Raw genomic sequence first — 19,740 nt, forward strand, 5'->3', positions numbered from 1 at the left:
AAACAATGTCTGTAACACGGCAGTAAAACGGCTTATCAAACAAAACAGAAGTCATCGTCGTGGACCCACTCGCTGCGGAAGCTAGCTCTCCAATCAGCTAAACAGACTCAAAAACGCCACGAGGACATGTTGGTGAGGATAGGTTAGGTTACTTTATTAATACCCGGTCAGGTTAGGTTCGGTTACTTTATTAGTACCAAAATGTAAACTTGTTTTGCAGCCAGCAAGATCAGGACATCCATTAAACATACAGGAAACATTTAAATCTTAGACATGCAATACAAATACTTTACAAGGGTTACGTTGTCAAGATTATAAGATTGTAAATGTACTCAAAGTTCCCCGTGAAAATAATAATATATTAAATCACAATCTGATAAGATTTGGGACACGCCATAATAACATACCATAAATAAAATAACAAATTACACCAAAACAAGGGACTACAATTTGTTTAGTTCTGTGATGGCAGCTAGGACAAAACTACATTGTAAGTTAATTATACTAACACAGACACTTGTAAACATGTTAGCATATTAGCTAATGCTAACAGCACGTACAATATGCATGAAAACAATCCTACAGACATCATACATTAGATGGTTTAATAAGTATGAATTGTTTTAGTTATATTGTCAAACTCTGCGATGAGGTGGCGACTTGTCCAGAGTGTACCCCGTCTTCCACCCGAATGCAGCTGAGATAGGCTCCAGCGACCCCGAGAGGGACAAGCGGTAGAAAATGGATGGATGGATGGATATTCTAAGACTTACAAGTGTTGCTTGGAGTGATAAATGACGAATCCATACGAGTAGAAAGACGGAACGGCACTTCTACTTCTGGTTGAAAGCTCTAAACAGAAGTCCTAAAAATGTTGCCATAGCACAAACAATAACACACCTTTACAGTGTCTTTGCTTGTTTTTTTTAAACTATTTGCATTACGACCGTCGGTGAAGAAAAATCCATAAATTAGCTACGCTGTTTTATAAGCCGCAGGGTTCAAAGCGTAGGAAAGAAGTAGCGGCTGTCTGTGTTGCATTCCTTTAACCATAAATCAATCACTCTGTACTACTTTAAGTATGTTCAGTGTGCACAATTTAATATTGAAGTTTCTGTTGAGGGAATGTTTTCCTTCCTTTGACAAAATGGAACACCTTAGAAGTTACTTAGCTTTGGCATTGGTTTTGCTGGAATAAGAATAACACAATGACCTCACCCTGGTGCTTATCTATACAAACACACATTTTATTCCCTCTTGTTTTAATGGTGTTGGGATGTACCAGGTGCGGAGAGTGAGAGTGGACTAGAATGCTTGTTTGCTCACCACATACGTCGAGTTAACTTTTGGTTATATATTTATATATCGCAATAGACACGTAGTCGTCAATAAAAAAATGTGTTGGTTGCATGAACAAAGGCACTCGCTCTCTGGTAACCGAGCAACGCAGGAAGTGATCTCTGATCAGTGGGAGTGACACGCTGACAGCCAATCAGGTAACAGTATCAACCTTAAGGTTTGTTTGCGCCAACTTGTCTCGCGATGAGAAGAGAAAACGAGTGCTGCAGAGAGCGAAGAAATTGTGTATAAAAGAGGTATAGTCTCCTCGACAGTGTGGTAGTTTTTGGATTTTTTTTTCAAAGGGACCGTAATCAGACCAATGTAGTCTCTAAATTATGCAAGGCGTTCGTCCCCACCAAGACCGGTAATACCACGCTCACCCTTTAGAGCACAGCTGTCACTTCCTGGCACTAAAACCGCAGAAAATAGTTAATAATAATAATACATTTTATTCGGTATAGCGCTTTTCAGTGTACTCAAAGACGCTTTACAGGAAAAAACATTTAAATATAAAACAGTTCAAAGTAATAATATAAATACAGGAAATATAAAAGCAGTACATTGTAAAATACATAACACAGTTATTCTCTGTTTACATTTTCACACTATTTTGTTACACTTTATTAAAAGCATTTCTTACATATTCCTTATTTTTACACCTTAAAGGCCTACTGAAATGCGATTTTCTTATTTAAACGGGGATAGCAGGTCCATTCTATGTGTCATACTTGATCATTTCGTGATATTGCCATATTTTTGCTGAAAGGATTTAGTAGAGAACATCGACGATAAAATTCGCAACTTTTGGTCACTGATAAAAAAAGCCTTGCCTCTACCGGAAGTAGCAGACGATATGCGCGTGACGTCACAGGTTGTGGAGCTCCTCACAGCCGCACATTGTTTACAATCATGGCCACCAGCAGCGAGAGCGATTCGGACCGAGAAAGCGACGATTTCCCCATTAATTTGAGCGAGAATGAAAGATTTGTGGATGAGGAAAGTGAGAGTGAAGGACTGGAGCGATTCAGATAGGGAAGATGCTGTGAGAGGCGGGTGGGACCTGATATTCAGCTGGGAATGACTAAAACAGTAAATAAACACTAGACATATATATACTCTATTAGCCACAACACAACCAGGCTTATATTTAATATGCCACAAATTAATCCCGCATAACAAACACCTCCCCCCTCCCGTCCATATAACCCGCCAATACAACTCAAACACCTGCACAACACACTCAATCCCACAGCCCAAAGTACCGTTCACCTCCCCAAAGTTACGTACGTGACATGCACATAGCGGCACGCACATACGGGCAAGCGATCAAATGTTTGGAAGCGTACTCACGGTACCGTGTCTGCGTATCCAACTCAAAGTCCTCCTGGTAAGAGTCTCTGTTTTCCCAGTTCTCCACGGGCCAATGGTAAAGATTGACTGTCATCTTTCGGGAATGTAAACAATGAAACACCGGTCGTGTTTGTGTTGCTGAAGTCGGCCGCAATACACCGCTTCCCACCTACAGCTTTCTTCTTTGCTGTCTCCATTGTTCATTGAACAAATTGCAAAAGATTCACCAACACAGATGTCCAGAATACTGTGGAATTTTGCGATGAAAACAGACGACTTAATAGCTGGCCACCATGCTGTCCCAAAATGTCCTCTACAATCCGCGACGTCACGCGCTGACGTCATCATACCGAGACGTTTTCAGCAGGATATGTCGCGCGGAATTTAAAATTGCACTTTAGTAAGCTAACCCGGCCGTATTGGCATGTGTTGCAATGTTAAGATTTCATCATTGATATATAAACTATCAGACTGCGTGGTCGGTAGTAGTGGGTTTCAGTAGGCCTTTAATTTTAAGAGCTTATTGTAAAGTGTCCAATGTGATATTACTATTTTGTTTACATTGTTTGTTTTTTGACATTTTCTTTTCTGTCTGTTTTAATAGCTGAGGGGATTATAATCAGAGAAAGGTTACATTTAAAAAAAAAATGTTTATATGTAATATACAGTACAGTCCAAAAGTTTGGACACACCTTCTCATTCAATGCATTTTCTTTATTTTCATGACTATTTACATTGTAGATTGTCACTGAAGGCATCAAAACTATGAATGAACACATGAGGAGTTATGTACTTAAGCAAAAAAAGGTGAAATAACTGAAAACATGTTTTATATTCTAGTTTCTTCAAAATAGCCACCCTTTGCTCCGATTACTGCTTTGCACACTGTTGGCATTCTCTCCATAAGCTTCAAGAGGTAGTCACCTGAAATGGTTTTCACTTCACAGGTGTCACAGTTTTGATGCCTTCAGTGACAATCTACAATGTAAATAGTCATGAAAATAAAGAAAACACATTGAATGAGAAGGTGTGTCCAAACTTTTGGCCTGTACTGTATTTTTCTCCTGGTCCTTATCTTCAATAGGTCATATACAATATATTGTGATACAGTTTTCAGTAGAGATGTGCGATAATGGCTTTTTTGCCGATATCCGATATACCGATATCAACCGATACCGATATATACAGTCGTGGAATTAACACGTTATTATGCCTAATTTTGTTGTGATGCCCCGCTGGATGCATTAAACAATGTAACAATGTTTTACAAAATAAATCAACTCAAGTTATGGAAAAAAATGCCAACATGGCACAGCCATATTTATTATTGAAGTCACAAAGTGCATTATTTTTTTTAACATGCCTCAAAACAGCAGCTTGGAATTTGGGACATGTTCTCCCTGAGAGAGCATGAGGAGGTTGTGGGGGGGGGGGGGGGGGGGGGGGTTAGCGGGGGGTGTATATTGTAGCGTCCCGGAAGAGTTAGTGTTGCAAGGGGTTCTGGGCAGGGGTGTCACTAGCTTTTAAGGACAGGGGGGCTTTGCCCCCAGGAGATGCACAGGATGCGAGCGAATGTTACGCACGAGCACAAAACTTCACAAACGGCTAACAAAGACTTAGAAATTATTCATTGTTATTATTATTTTTTTTTTTAAATGCACGGGATGAAATGAAATGCTCCCCGGGACGATGGCTTTTAACCATATATTTTCTTTTTCTTTTTATGTATTTATTAATTTTACATTTTATATTAAATGTCTTGGTTTTTCCTCCCTCTGAAAATCCTATAAAATGTTTAACAAGCCATCCTATAATAATAAAACAGCTATTAATGTAACAATACAATAAAACAAATAAATTTAATGATGTTTTTTTCATTATTTTAACAGTAGGCTTATGTATATAACTTTATATAGATTCTACAAGAAAAACAAAACTTAAAAAATAAATTATTTACAATTGCAGACAAAAGGTTTTGTGCAGTTTCACTCATTGTAAAGGAAGATAATGTGCTTCGTACACCTGCAGGACCGCAAGCAAGGTCACAGAGAAAATGCGGGCTGGAATTTGATTGATGTGGGCATTTTCTATATGAACAAGTGGAATGGATTGGATACCGACGCACGAAAGGGGCTCTCTACCTTACGCTACGAAGTGAGGGGAAACTGAGTGAATAATAACAGGTTATATGATTATTTATTTAAACTTATATTTGGGCCACTTTATAATGAATATGTCGGCATTTATTTGTAAAAAAACAAACAAAAAAACACCAAATTATTTAGGGGGGCTTAAGAATATTTTAGGCCTAACAACGCCAATGGTTCAGGGTATTTGTTATGTTGTGTTACGGTGCGGATGTTCTCCCGAAATGTGTTTGTCATTCTTGTTTGGTGTGGGTTCACAGTGTGGCGCATATTTGTAACAGTGTTAAAGTTGTTTGTACGGCCACCCTCAGTGTGACCTGTATGGCTGTTGACCAAGTATGCGTTTGCATTCACTTGTGTGTGTGAAAAGCCGTAGATATTATGCGACTGGGCCGGCACGCAAAGGCAGTGCCTTTAAGGTTTATTGGCGCTCTGAACTTCTCCCTACGTCCGTGTACACAGCGGCGTTTTAAAAAGTCATACATTTTACTTTTTGAAACCAATACCGATAATTTCCGATATTACTTTTTAAAGCATTTATCGGCCGATATTATCGGACATCTGTAGTTTTGAGCCATATCGCCCAACCCTAATCAGGTGTTAAAATAGACACTTCACCACCTTCTCCAGACATTAGATCATTATATGTGCTGCCTGTGACATCCATCCATCCATTTGTGACATATTAGGACAATTGTATGACCGCGACAATTGCTTTCAACACAACAGTGCGGAACAAATGAGCACCAGATGTGACACCTAACCCCCCCCCCCCCCCAGAAGTTGGAATATTGACTTCAATTTGTGTTGACATGGCGGAGTAAAAGAGGCCGCCGACTCCTTGTGGCCCGTCTTGTTTTCCGTGGCTGCAGATGATCAACATGCTGGCGCACTTGCGTGTGAGGAGGCCCACTTCCCCGAGTTTAGGAACAGGCTGGGCATTGTCCTGTCCCGCTCCCCACGGGTTCACTCAGTTAACACAGCGCCAACACACACACACAGCTGCCATTGTGCGACACCAAAAGTGTAATCTGATGAGTATTCTACAGACGTATATTCTATATATTTGTGACTTTCGATGAGAAAAGCAAACTGCAAGCGAAAACGGTCACAGTGTATGAAAGTTTTAAGATGGTGGTGACAAAATGAACGCCAGACCTGACCCCAGCTGTCCTTTTTCTAAACATGGGGGGGGGGGAAAGCTCACCTGTCACCGTCAGCTGCGTGTGTCCTTCTTTCAGAAGACATTTTTCCTTATCTAATCTGTTTTTTTTTGTTTTTGCAGATAAATATGCTGAATTCGACCTGAATGACCAAGGCGAGATAGGTGAGTCACAATAAACCGACTGAAGGCCAGGAAACTGTGACTAACACTCGCTAATATTTTTGTTTATTATGTTTAGTGCAGGGGTCGGCAACCCAAAATGTTGAAAGAGCCATATTGGACCAAAAATACAAAAACAAATCTGTCTGGAGCCGCAAAAAAATTAAAAGCCATATTACATACAGACAGTGTGTCATGAGATATAAATTCATACCTGCCAACTACTCCGGTTTTCCCGTAATTAGTACGGTTTTCATCAACCTATTCCGGGTTACGGTTGCAGTGATAAAAAATACGGTTTTTCATTAATTAAAAAAAAAAAAAAAATTTTAAGTTTTATTCACGAAATCGCGTAACAACAATGACAATCGACACTGCTTCCCGTAACTTCCTATCGAGCCATTCCGAATGCCATGCCCGAGGCTATTTATAGCACCGCTGCCAAGCACGAGGCACCTGTTGCCATTGTTTCCAAACGAGCGAACGATCATGGAATCAGCCGGAGAAAAATCGCAAACGAGTCTTAAACCGAAAAGAAAACCGCAGTCATTCCGTGCAGAATATTCAAAAGCCTATCCGGGAATAATTATCCGTTCCAAAAAGGGTGAAAACTACGCGAATTGCACCTTGTGTAGACAAGATTTTTCGATCGGACACGGAGGAATCAGCGATGTAAAAGACCACGTTGGGACAAAAAAACACAAGTCTAATGCCGTTGCTAGCGATACAAGTGGAAAACTTTCAACGTTTTTCGTCACCCAAACAGATTCTTTGGATACATTTGGATTTTAGTCACAAAAAGGTAATGACACCAATGTTATCTATTGGAATTGTTTAGTACTGTTATACTGTTAAAAGTGTTTATACTATTTATGCTTTCAAGTCCAAGTTGAAGAAATCTTGTTAAATGTTGACAGCATAACTACCAAAATACAGAAGTATGTCCTTAATATTTTTGCAGTGCTATTTCTGTTGAAAAGTTAAAATGATTACATTAGAGATGTGATGTGCCACTTTTCAAGTGTCTGATGGCTTAAATTAATTTTCATTAATTTTTCATATTTTGAATTCTTTTGAAAGGCTTACAAAAAAACTACATTTGAATTGTAATTCCATGCTATTGACAGGACTATTAATTTTAATGAAGTTAGCTTACCATGTTTACAGTATGATAATTGTGATAGAAATGTGAATTTTAGGCACAGAATATTTTATACAATTGAACAAGGCAGTAGATTATACAAGCTTGGACAGAAAGTTAATAATGACACCAATTTTTTTTTTTATGGAATTGTTTAGTACTGTTTTACCATTTGTTTACTGTAAATCAAATCAAATCAAATCAACTTTATTTATAGAGCACATTAAAAAGTGTTTATACTGTTTATACTTTCAATTAACAAATTGAAGTCTTGTGAAAGGTTGACAGGATAACTGGCATTAACTGTCAAAATAATTTCAAACTATTGAAGTTAGCTTACAGAATAAACATGTCAATCAACCCATATGATTTTTGCTGTAATATTTTTGTTTTGAAAAGTCACTGTGACTGATAGAAAAGTGATGGTTTTAGCAACATTTTAACCTGTCTGAATGCTAATAATCATTTTGCGTCGGGGGGGCGAAGCCTGAACCCCCCACCAGGACTTTGTCCTGCAACCCCTGGACCCTGGCTACTAGGTTTTTCTGATTTCAAAAGTTGGCAGGAATTAAGAGGACTTAAAGGAAACTAAATGAGCTCAAATATAGCTACAAACGAGGCATTATGATGCAATATGTACATATAGCTAGCCTAAATAGCATGTTAGCATTGATTAGCTTGCAGTCATGCAGTGACCAAATATGTCTGATTAGCACTCCACACAAGTCAATAACATCAACAAAACTCACCTTTGTGCATTCATGCACAACGTTAAAAGTTTGGTGGACAAAATGAGACAGAAAAAGAAGTGGCATAAAACACGTCCTCGAAAGTCGGAGAAAGTTATACATGTAAACAAACTACGGTGAGTTCAAGGACCGCCAAAATTAGTAGGACAAAACGGCGCTCGTCAAATACTCGAATCAGTGAAGCATGTTTAACATAAACAGTGGGATTTATAACAATTAGGGAGGTTTGTGTCATGTTTGGCTTCCTACAGAAACCATATTAAAACGAAAAATAAATTATTTCCCCTCATCTTTTTCCATTTTTCATACATCTTTGGAAAAGCTCCAGGGAGCCACTAGGGCGGCGCTAAAGAGCCGCATGCGGCTCTAGAGCCGCGGGTTGCCGACCCCTGGTTTAGTGGTAGTCGTTCTTTTCGAGCATGCTTAAAAAGTCAAATCAATTCCAATTATTGTATTTGTATTATAAATTATTTAATTCCTAATGTAAAAAAAAATAACACTGATCTATGGTTTGCCATTATCAGTCATCTTCTGTAGTGATAATACCAAAACAAAATCTATCAATCAATCAATCAATGTTTATTTATATAGCCCTAAATCACAAGTGTCTCAAAGGGCTGCACAAGCCACAACGACATCCTCGGTACAGAGCCCACATAAGGGCAAGGAAAAACTCACCCCAGTGGGACGTCGATGTGAATGACTATGAGAAACCTTGGAGAGGACCGCATATGTGGGTAACCCCCCACCCCCCTCTAGGGAGACCGAATGCAATGGATGTCGAGTGGGTCTAACATAATATTGTGAGAGTACAGTCCATAGTGGATCCAACATAATAGTAAGAGTCCAGTCCATAGTGGGGTCAGCAGGAAACCATCCCGAGCGGAGACGGGTCAGCAGCGCAGAGATGTCCCCAACCGATACACAGGCGAGCGGTCCACCCCGGGTCCCGACCCCGGACAGCCAGCACTTCATCCATGGCCACCAGACCTGAGTGTCTCCCCCTCCACAAGAGATAAGGGGGAGCAGAGGAGAAAAGAAAAGAAACGGCAGATCAACTGGTCTAAAAAAAAAAAAAAAAAAGCGGGGCTATTTAAAGGCTAGAGTATACAAATGAGTTTTAAGATGGGACTTAAATGTTTCTACTGAGGTAGCATCTCTAATTGTTACCGGGAGGGCATTCCATAGTACTGGAGCCCGAATAGAAAACGCTCTATAGCCCACAGACTTTTTTTGGGCTCTGGGAATCACTAATAAGCCGGAGTTCTTTGAACGCAGATTTCTTGCCGGGACATATGGTACAATACAATCGGCAAGATAGGACGGAGCTAGACCGTGTAGTATTTTATACGTAAGTAGTAAAACCTTAAAGTCGCATCTTAAGTGCACAGGAAGCCAGTGCAGGTGAGCCAGTATAGGCGTAATATGATCAAACTTTCTTGTTCTTGTCAAAAGTCTAGCAGCCGCATTTTTGTACCAATTGTAATCTTTTAATGCTAGACATAGGGAGACCCGAAAATAATACGTTACAGTAGTCGAGACGAGACGTAACGAACGCATGAATAATGATCTCAGCGTCGCTAGTGGACAAAATGGAACGAATTTTAGCGATATTACGGAGATGAAAGAAGGCCGTTTTAGTAACACTCTGAATGTGTGACTCAAAGGAGAGAGTTGGGTCGAAAATAATACCCAGATTCTTTACTGATTCGCCTTGTGTAATTGTTTGGTTGTCAAATGTTAAGGTGGTATTATTAAATAAATGTTGGTGTTTAGCAGGACCGATAATCAGCATTTCCGTTTTCTTGGCGTTGAGTTGCAAGAAGTTAGCGGACATCCATTGTTTAATTTCATTAAGACACGCCTCCAGCTGACTACAATCCGGCGTGTTGGTCAGCTTTAGGGGCATGTAGAGTTGGGTGTCATCAGCATAACAGTGAAAGCTAACACCGTATTTGCGTATGATGTCGCCTAGCGGCAGCATGTAAATACTAAAGAGTGCAGGGCCTAGAACCGAACCCTGAGGAACTCCGCACGTTACCTTAACATAGTCCGAGGTCACATTATTATGTGAGACGCACTGCATCCTGTCAGTAAGATAAGAGTTAAACCACGACAAGGCTAAGTCTGACATACCAATAAGTGTTTTGATACGCTCTAATAAAATATTATGATCGACGGTATCGAAAGCAGCGCTAAGATCAAGAAGCAGCAACATAGATGACGCATCAGAATCCATCGTTAGCAGTAGATCATTAGTCATTTTTGCGAGGGCTGTCTCCCTCAAACAAAAACAAAATAAAAAATACTTTATGGTTGCAGTCATTTCCTAGGCATCAAACCCGGGACCTTTTTATTGAGAGGCACACGCACTATCCACCGTGCTGCCACCTTTTGTTTACACTAGTTTAATCCAATATAGTAATGCTGCCGGAGGCTGAGCCAATCAGTGGCTGCGATACTGAACAGCACGCTTTGATTGGTTTAGTCTAATTCATTGGCCAATACTACAGTGGTAATGATATTCTTGAAGAGGAACATTATCACCAGACCTATGTAAGCGTCAATATATACCTTGATGTTGCAGAAAAAAGACCATATATTTTTTTAACCGATTTCCGAACTCTAAATGGGTGAATTTTGGCGAATTAAACGCCTTTCTAATATTCGCTCTCGGAGCGATGACGTCACAACGTGGCGTCACATCGGGAAGCAATCCGCCATTTTCTCAAACACCGAGTCAAATCAGCTCTGTTATTTTCCGTTTTTTCGACTGTTTTCCGTACCTTGGAGACATCATGCCTCGTCGGTGTGTTGTCGGAGGGTGTAACAACACGAACAGGGACGGATTCAAGTTGCACCAGTGGCCCAAAGATGCGAAAGTGGCAAGAAATTGGACGTTTGTTCCGCACACTTTACCGACGAAAGCTATGCTACGACAGAGATGGCAAGAATGTGTGGATATCCTGCGACACTCAAAGCAGATGCATTTCCAACGATAAAGTCAAAGAAATCTGCCGCCAGACCCCCATTGAATCTGCCGGAGTGTGTGAGCAATTCAGGGACAAAGGACCTCGGTAGCACGGCAAGCAATGGCGGCAGTTTGTTCCCGCAGACGAGCGAGCTAAACCCCCTGGATGTCTTGGCTCACACCGTCCCTTATGCCACCGAAGATGATCAAGAGAAGAATATCGACCCTAGCTTCCCTGGCCTGCTGACATCAACTCCAAAACTGGACAGATCAGCTTTCAGGAAAAGAGCGCGGATGAGGGTATGTCTACAGAATATATTAATTGATGAAAATTGGACTGTCTGCACTCTCAAAGTGCATGTTGTTGCCAAATGTATTTCATATGCTGTAAACCTAGTTCATAGTTGTTAGTTTCCTTTAATGCCAAACAAACACATACCAATCGTTGGTTAAAAGGCGATCGCCGAATTCGTCCTCGCTTTCTCCCGTGTCGCCGGCTGTCGTGTCGTTTTCGTCGGTTTCGCTTGCATACGGTTCAAACCGATATGGCTCAATAGCTTCAGTTTCTTCTTCAATTTCGTTTTCGCTACCTGCCTCCACACTACAACCATCCGTTTCAATACATGCGTAATCTGTTGAATCGCTTAAGCCGCTGAAATCCGAGTCTGAATCCGAGCTAATGTCGCTATAGCTTGCTGTTCTTTCCGCCATGTTTGTTTGTGTTGGCTTCACTATGTGACGTCACAGGAAAATGGACGGGTGTATATAACGATGGTTAAAATCAGGCACTTTGAAGTTTTTTTTAGGGATATTGCGTGATGGGTAAAATTTTGAAAAAATTTTCGAAAAATATAATAAGCCACTGGGAACTGATTTTTAATGGTTTTAACCCTTCTGAAATTGTGATAATGTTCCCCTTTAAGTCCATTTAGCCATTGTATCCTTCATAAAAACTTAATTTAAGCCAAAAATATACGCAATTTGCTAAACTGAATCTGCAAATTTCGAAATGCGACGTCGTGAGGGACGACCTTGTATCCATCTGTTTAGGCGCCCAAATAATTGAATTGTGCCCCTGAGACATGGTGATTTTGATGAAGTCGACAGTGCTTTTCAAAAACTTTTTTCACCAAGTACCACCTCAGAAAAAACGTGGCTCTCCAAATACCAACAAAATAACCAACATTAAAATACAGTAGCGTAGTAGGCCTAAATATTAATTAAAAACAAGGTTTTATTTAATTAATATTTTCGGCCACTGTAAAATTACACACAGTTTGAACATTAACACTGTTTGAATATAGGGAAATCAAACATTAACTTAATCAAGTGGTTCTTTGGCGTACGGGGGTCAGCAACCCAAAACGTTGAAAGAGCCATATTGGACCAAAAATACAAAAACTAATCTGTCTGCAGCCACAAAAAATTAAAATCCGTATAAGTCTTATAATGAAGGCAACCCATGATGTAAGTGTCTATATTAGCTATAATAGCCTACAATCAAAATGACTATGCAGGCTGAAGCAAATCTTTGTTGACGGAAATGTTGAAATGTAATATTTATTCTACACATTTTTACAACATTAGAAACCATTAGTAAATCAAAGGCTACTCAGAAGGTGAGATAACTCCTGGAAATGACTGGCTTTTAATGGCTAAAGGTATAGATGTGTGTGTCCAAGTTAAAGGAAACGGCGGGCTGTCTTCTTTTAATATATTTATTACTATCTTTGGCAAGCTCGGGAATGTTTGCTGTGGTCTGGAACAACATGGCACACAAACGACTAACAGAAATGCAGCCAATATTACATACAGATCGAAACTAAATTATATCCAAATAGGATAAAAGTCAAGGATATTAAATGAGCTCAAATATACCTACAAATGAGGCATAATGACGCAATATGTACATACAGCGAGCCCAGGGGTCGGCAACCCGCGGCTCTTTGATCACTCTGATGCGGCTCAGCTGCATACTTACCGCCCCTCCTGATTTTCCTGAGAGACTTACGGATTTCAGTGCCTCTCCCAGAAATCTCCCGGGGCAAATATTCTCAGATCTTCACCCTAACAATTATAATAAGGGCGTGCCGTGATGGTACAGCATTTAACGCCCTCTACAACCTGTACTAACAGCGTGCCAGCCCAGCCACATGTTGTATGCAACTGCTGCTTGCACACGTAGGTGACAGCAAAGCATACTTGGTCAATAGCCACACAGGTCACACTGACGGTGGTCATATAAAACAACTTTAACACTCTTACTAACATGCGCCACACTGTGAACCAAAACCAAGAATGACAAACACATTTCGGGAGAACATCCGCACCTTCACACAACATAAACACAACAGAACAAATACCCAGAATCCCATGCAGCCCTAACTCTTCCGGGCTACATTATACACCCCCGCTACCACCAAACCCCGTCCACCCAACCTTGCTCCCCCCCAACCATCACCCCCCGTGCGTCGGTTGAGGTGGGCGGGGTTTGGTGGTAGGGGGGTCTATAATGTAGCCCGGAAGGGTTAGGACTACATGGGATTCTGGGTATTTGTTCTGTTGTGTTTATGTTGTGTTAAGGTGCAGATTGTCAGGACTTGATCTTGGATGTGTGCTTTTCCGGGATGCAACGGAAAGTTGGCTCGGGCGAGACGGGAATGAAGGTACATGATTTATTTATATTTATCAAAAAAAAGGAATAAACGAAAAGCGCGCACAGTGGTGGAGAAACAAAACTAGACTATAAACACAAAACTTGCACATTGGCAGAAACTATGAACAATTAAACAAAACTTGCAAACTATGGCTTGAATAAAGAAAACTTACTTGGCATGGACAAAAAGGAGCAGCGTGAACGATGGACATGAAAAGGAGTTAGAAATGTGTCGAGCATAAATGTGGGGAGGTCGTCAGGACGAACAACAGAAACTGAATGAACTTAAATACTATGGACATGATTAGTGAAAGCAGGTGCGTGACTCAAAACGTGAAACAGGTGCGTGACGTGACAGGTGAAAACTAATGGTTGCTATGGTGACAAACAAGAGTGCACAATGAGTCCAAACGTGGAACAGGTGAAACTAATGGGTAATCATGCAAACAAGACAAGGGAGTGAAAAGCCAGAAACTAAACAAAACATGACTTAAAACAAAACATGATTACACAGACATGACACAAATGTTCTCCCGAAATGTGTTTGTCATTCTTGTTTGGTGTGGGTTCACAGTGTGGCGCATTATTAGTAAGAGTGTTAAAGTTGTTTTATACGGCCACCGTCAGTGTAACCTGTGTGGCTGTTAACCAAGTATGCCTTGCTGTCACTTGTGTGAGTTGTCAGAAGCCTCATACACCCGGCACGCTGTTAGTACAGGTTGTAGAGGGCGTTAAATGCCGTGCCATCATGGCACGCTCGAGAGAATAGTTGCCCTGAAATTATTCGTAGTCTCCCGGAAAAATCGGGAGGGCTGGCAAGTATGACGCTGTCAAGCGCCATTCATATAAAACTCGCGGGCCGCAGTAATATTAAATTTTCATATTAAGGTGCGGGCCGCGTGTCTGAGACCCCTGGTTTATACATAGCACAAAGCAAAAAAAAAATGTGTATGTAGTGTTATTTCATTTTAAATTTCAACAGATTTTTGTGGCTCCCATTGTCTTCTTAAATTTGTGAAACTGGTCAAATATGGCTCTTTGAGTGGTAAAGGTTGCCGACCCCTGAGCTAGCCTAAATAGCATGTTAGCATCGATTAGCTCGCAGTCATGCCTGACCAAATATGCCTGATTAGCACTCCAACAAGTCAATAACATCAACAAAGCGCCCCTTTGTGCATTCCTGCACAGCATAAAATGTTTGGTGGACAAAATGAGACTAAGAAGGAGTGTAAGATTTGACATGTAAACAAACTGTTGCATCACAGTCCACACTTTGGTGAGTTCAAGAACCGCCGAAATTAGTAGGACAAAACAATGTTCACCAAATACTGTCATCAGTGAAGCATACACACAAACATATTAAACAGTGGGCTTTTTAACAATTGGGAAGGTTTGTGTCCTCAAAAAAAAAACATACTAAAACAAAACAAAAAATAATTTGCCCTGTCTTTTTTCATTTTCAATCCTTTTTTAAAAATGCTCTATGGAGCCACTAGGGTGGCACTAAAGAGCTCGAGAGCTGCGGGTTGCTGACCTCCGCATTAGATGGAGCTCGTGGTACACGTAGCACAGTTTGAGAACCCCTGCTTTAAGACGTTGACAGTGTCTTAGACCAGTGTTTTTCAACCCCTGTGCCGTGAGATACAGTCTGGTGTGCCGTGGGAGATTATGTAATTTCACCTATTTGGGTTAAAAATATTTAATGCAATCTGCAAATTAAGTACCGTTGTTGAGTGTCGGTGCTGTCTAGAGCTCGGCAGAGTAACCGTGTAATACTCTTTCATATCAGTAGGTGGCAGTAGGTAGCTAATTGCTTTGTAAACGTCGTATCTAATGCTTAAACCAAAAATAAACAAAAGACGAGTGCCCCTAAAAAAGGCATTCAAGCTTAGGGAAGGCTTTGGAAAAGGAAACTAAAACAGAACTACAAAGTAAACAAAAAACAGAATGCTGGACGACAGCAAAGACTTACAACGTGGGCTTTGTACCGAGGATGTCGTTGTGGCTTGTGCAGCCCTTTTAGACACTTGTGATTTAGGGCTATATAAATAAACATTGATTGATTGATTGATTGACAACGTGTGGAGCAGACGGCGTCCACAAAGTACATCCGTACATGACATGACAATCAACAATTTCCACACAAATAAGGATAGCGTCCGCACAACTGAAATAGTCTTGATTGCTAAAACAAAGCAGGTGCGGGGTATAGTGCTTAAAAAAGACATGAAACTGCTACAGGAAAATACCAACACAACAGGAAAAGCCAGCAAAATAGGAGCGCAAGACACTACACACAGGAAAACACCAAAAAAACTCAAAATAAGTTAAAGTACCAATGATTGTCACACACACTAGGTGTGGTGAAATGTGTCCTGCATTTGACCCATCACCCTTGTTCACCCCCTGGGAGGTGAGGGGAGCAGTGGGTAGCAGTGGTGCCGCGCCCGGGAATCATTTTTGGTGATTTAACCCCCAATTCCAACCCTTGATGCTGAGTGCCAAGCAGGGAGGTAATGAGTCCCATTTTTATAGTCTTTGGTATGACTCGGCCGGGGTTTGAACTCACAACCTACCGATCTCAGGGCGGGGACACTAACCACTAGGCCACTGAGTAGGTCACGGCGTGATGTGACAGGTCGTGACACTTACTTTGAGACAAGAGCTATAGTGATGCATGCTTGGTTATGGTTTGAATTCAAATCCAACAATTGCAACCATGACTTTTTATTGTCAATATCAACTACCGAGTTTACATTTTTAATGTTTTCTGCTGGTGGTGTGCCTCCGCATTTTTTCAATGAACCAAAATGTGCCTTAGCTTTAAAAAGGTTGAAAAACACTGTCTTAGACTGTACACCTTTTGTCTCGTGATGTCATCATGTAATCGATTCCACAATCGATCTTATTTATGCGACCGTTCCCCGCTGTCTGACTTTTCCTGGTCTTAGATCTGATGGGCTTGAAGCGCATGATGGAGAAGCTGGGCGTCCCCAAGACCCACTTGGAGCTGAAGAAGATGATCATGGAGGTGACGGGCGGCACCAGCAGCAACACCATTGACTACAGGGACTTTGTCAAGATGATGCTGGGCAAGCGCTCGGCTGTGCTCAAACTGTGAGTGAAACTCTTAGCAACACGCACACTTAGGGATGGGGACCGAATCCGGTACATTTTTGGCACCGACCAAATCCCGTAAAATCCAACGGTGCCATGTTACTGTACCTAGATTGCGTGTGAGATCACGCCCGTTTTGCTTGGCTCTTTGCACTTGGCTAACTTAAAAAAAAATGCTCCAATGTCAGTAAAGTAAGGTTCCACTTTTCCAAAAATGCACTAGCTTGATGCTAATATACATTGGCTTTGCTATTCAAATCAAATCAAATCCAACTTTATTTGTAAAGCGGTTTTCATACATGAAAGAAATGCAATGGAAAGTGCTTCACAGACCCCGATGACCCGGATCCCCCATTATCGCACACACACACACTGTCAGGTTCAAACACTGATGACATCTATTAAACAAGACAAGAAGCAAGGAATTAAACAGAGACATAATCAACGTTCCCTCTAAGGTGCGCGCCTGCGCAATTGCGCTCTGCTCACGCGTCCTCTGCGCACCGCAAATGAATGCCGCGCAGAAAATCAAAAATCCCATCTGAACTCTAAATGAAATAAACGCATTACAATTTATTCTGTATGATTTTGCAATACAACTCTGTGAGTGACAGGCGACAACAAGAGTGGCCCCAATGAATAAAACAATCTTTGTCAACACAGTTCAATTATCGTCTGTCGAGACACTTTACGGACAGGAATTCCATCAATCTCTTTATTGAGCAAAAACCACACCAAAAACATGAGTAAAAAAACTTTTATCTAGAAAAACTGGTCATTTTCTGCCATACAAACCAGGCTTAAACCAAGTTTGTCATCCGTCGTTTCAACAGAAGCCGCTCGCTCTGTCTCACCTGCACCAACACACGCACTCATGGCACTTAGCCAGTGTTGCGTTTATGGCCACACAAAAAGTCAGACAACCCCAACGCCACACATTGTGTAAATGCCAGGTTGTAACACTCTGACTCCTCAATCAGATGTGTGCTTATTTTACTGCCCTTTATTAAGGATGTTAATCTAAGGATATTATTCATGAAATGTTGTCACTAGATTTCATAAATGCTAATAAAAAGATGTATTTTACGGACAGAAAGTTACAGGAACTAAATGTAATCTCTGAAAGGGGTAACATTTATTTTAAAGGCAGGACCCGCAGCCAGACATACAATACTAGCACATAGGTCATGAAAAACATGTTTTTATGTTATTGTCATTGTAAGGGGGCAAAATCACTTATATCAGAAAATAATTTTAATAAAACATTTAAATTGTTATGATGTCAGGTTTGGGACAGGTGTGACGCTGGTGTAGTCACAGTGTGCACATCTGATGTTGCTCACATGTGCTCCACTGAATGCTCAGGGAGTTTGTGCGTTTGCTCACACACATGAAAAATTAGAGGAAACATTGGACATAATTAAATTTGGCTCAATTGAGGAGAAACGTCTGGGCTGTACTCTTGTACAGTCTCCACCACGCTCTGACGAAAGGTTGTACGCCTCCTCTTTTATTTGGACTTTCCCTGATTGCATGGCAACAGCTGTTTCTAAGGGAGGGGGGTCGTAAACAGCCATCAGTGTTATCACAAAACGGTTCAAAGAAAAGGTGCCTGGAGGGGAGTCAGGCCCTGCTTTCTCTCCGCTTTGTAGATCTCGGGTCAAGACAAAATCTTCCTGTGGATTACAATACATCAAAAACCGACGCCTTCATGTCGCTTCCATTCCTACACAGTGGAGTTTTACAAGCCTTTTGCTTGGTAGGACCAAAGACAGGTTTTGTCCTCTCCCAGGGCGAGCTGAACTCAATGTAACACAAAGTTTTGTGATAACTTAGATACAATTATGTTTCTGACACACACAAATACCAAACACACACATATGAACAAATGAATGCATGACTGAGCACAGAGGAGACATGTGAGTAAACACTATCACAGCATGTTTTTCAACAAATCCTACATAAACGGCTGTCATTGTGTAACAGTGGCAGGTTCATCTAATTACATGAAGTCCTTTAAAGTCACGTGACAGCCCCTCCCCTCAGGTATCTTCGTCTGGTACAGACAGGGCTAACAGTTCAATCGGCTCACAACATAGACAACAGGCCCACCCAGTACAAAAATCATAGTTTTTTTTCTATCTGCGTCGAGGTGTCGAGCAAGTTAGCGTGCGGAAATCGGAAATCTGAGAACACCGGAACGTTCGTAACAATTACAATCCAGTATTAACATTTTTTAGGGCGCAACAAATTGTGAGACTCAGGCAAATCTGAACTGACGAGCAAACACCCTAAACTATACACCATTTAAAGGGGAACATTATCACCAGACCTATATAAGCGTCAATATATACCTTGATGTTGCAGAAAAAAGACCTTTTTTTTTTTTTTAACCGATTTCCGAACCCTAAATGGGTGAATTTTGGCGAATTAAACGCCTTTCTAATATTTGCTCTCGGAGCGATGACGTCACGTTGTGACGTCACATCGGGAAGCAATCTGCCATTTTCTCAAACACCGAGTCAAATCAGCTCTGTTATTTTCCGTTTTTTCGACTGTTTTCCGTACCTTGGAGACATCATGCCTCGTCGGTGTGTTGTCGGAGGGTGTAACAACACGAACAGGGACGGATTCAAGTTGCACCAGTGGCCCAAAGATGCGAAAGTGGCAAGAAATTGGACGTTTGTTCCGCACACTTTACCGACGAAAGCTATGCTACGACAGAGATGGCAAGAATGTATGGATATCCTGCGACACTCAAAGCAGATGCATTTCCAACGATAAAGTCAAAGAAATCTGCCGCCAGACCCCCATTGAATCTGCCGGAGTGTGTGAGCAATTCAGGGACAAAGGACCTCGGTAGCACGGCAAGCAATGGCGGCAGTTTGTTCCCGCAGACGAGCGAGCTAAACCCCCTATCGACCCTAGCTTCTCTGGCCTGCTG

General features: G+C 41.2%; 1 protein-coding gene across 1 annotated transcript in view; it reads left to right on the forward strand.

Annotated features, from left to right (window-relative positions):
- aif1l (allograft inflammatory factor 1-like) overlaps positions 1 to 19,740 on the forward strand; it is a 55,416-nt gene that overhangs the window by 21,717 nt on the left and 13,959 nt on the right. Inside the window, exons 4-5 of the mRNA XM_061966492.2 lie at positions 6,124 to 6,165; positions 16,631 to 16,796. Of these exons, the coding sequence (XP_061822476.1) occupies positions 6,124 to 6,165; positions 16,631 to 16,796 (208 nt within the window). The remainder of the gene's footprint in view (positions 1 to 6,123; positions 6,166 to 16,630; positions 16,797 to 19,740) is intronic.

This window comes from Nerophis lumbriciformis, linkage group LG11 (genome assembly GCF_033978685.3).
Source record: "Nerophis lumbriciformis linkage group LG11, RoL_Nlum_v2.1, whole genome shotgun sequence".
Classification (NCBI taxonomy): domain Eukaryota; kingdom Metazoa; phylum Chordata; class Actinopteri; order Syngnathiformes; family Syngnathidae; genus Nerophis; species Nerophis lumbriciformis.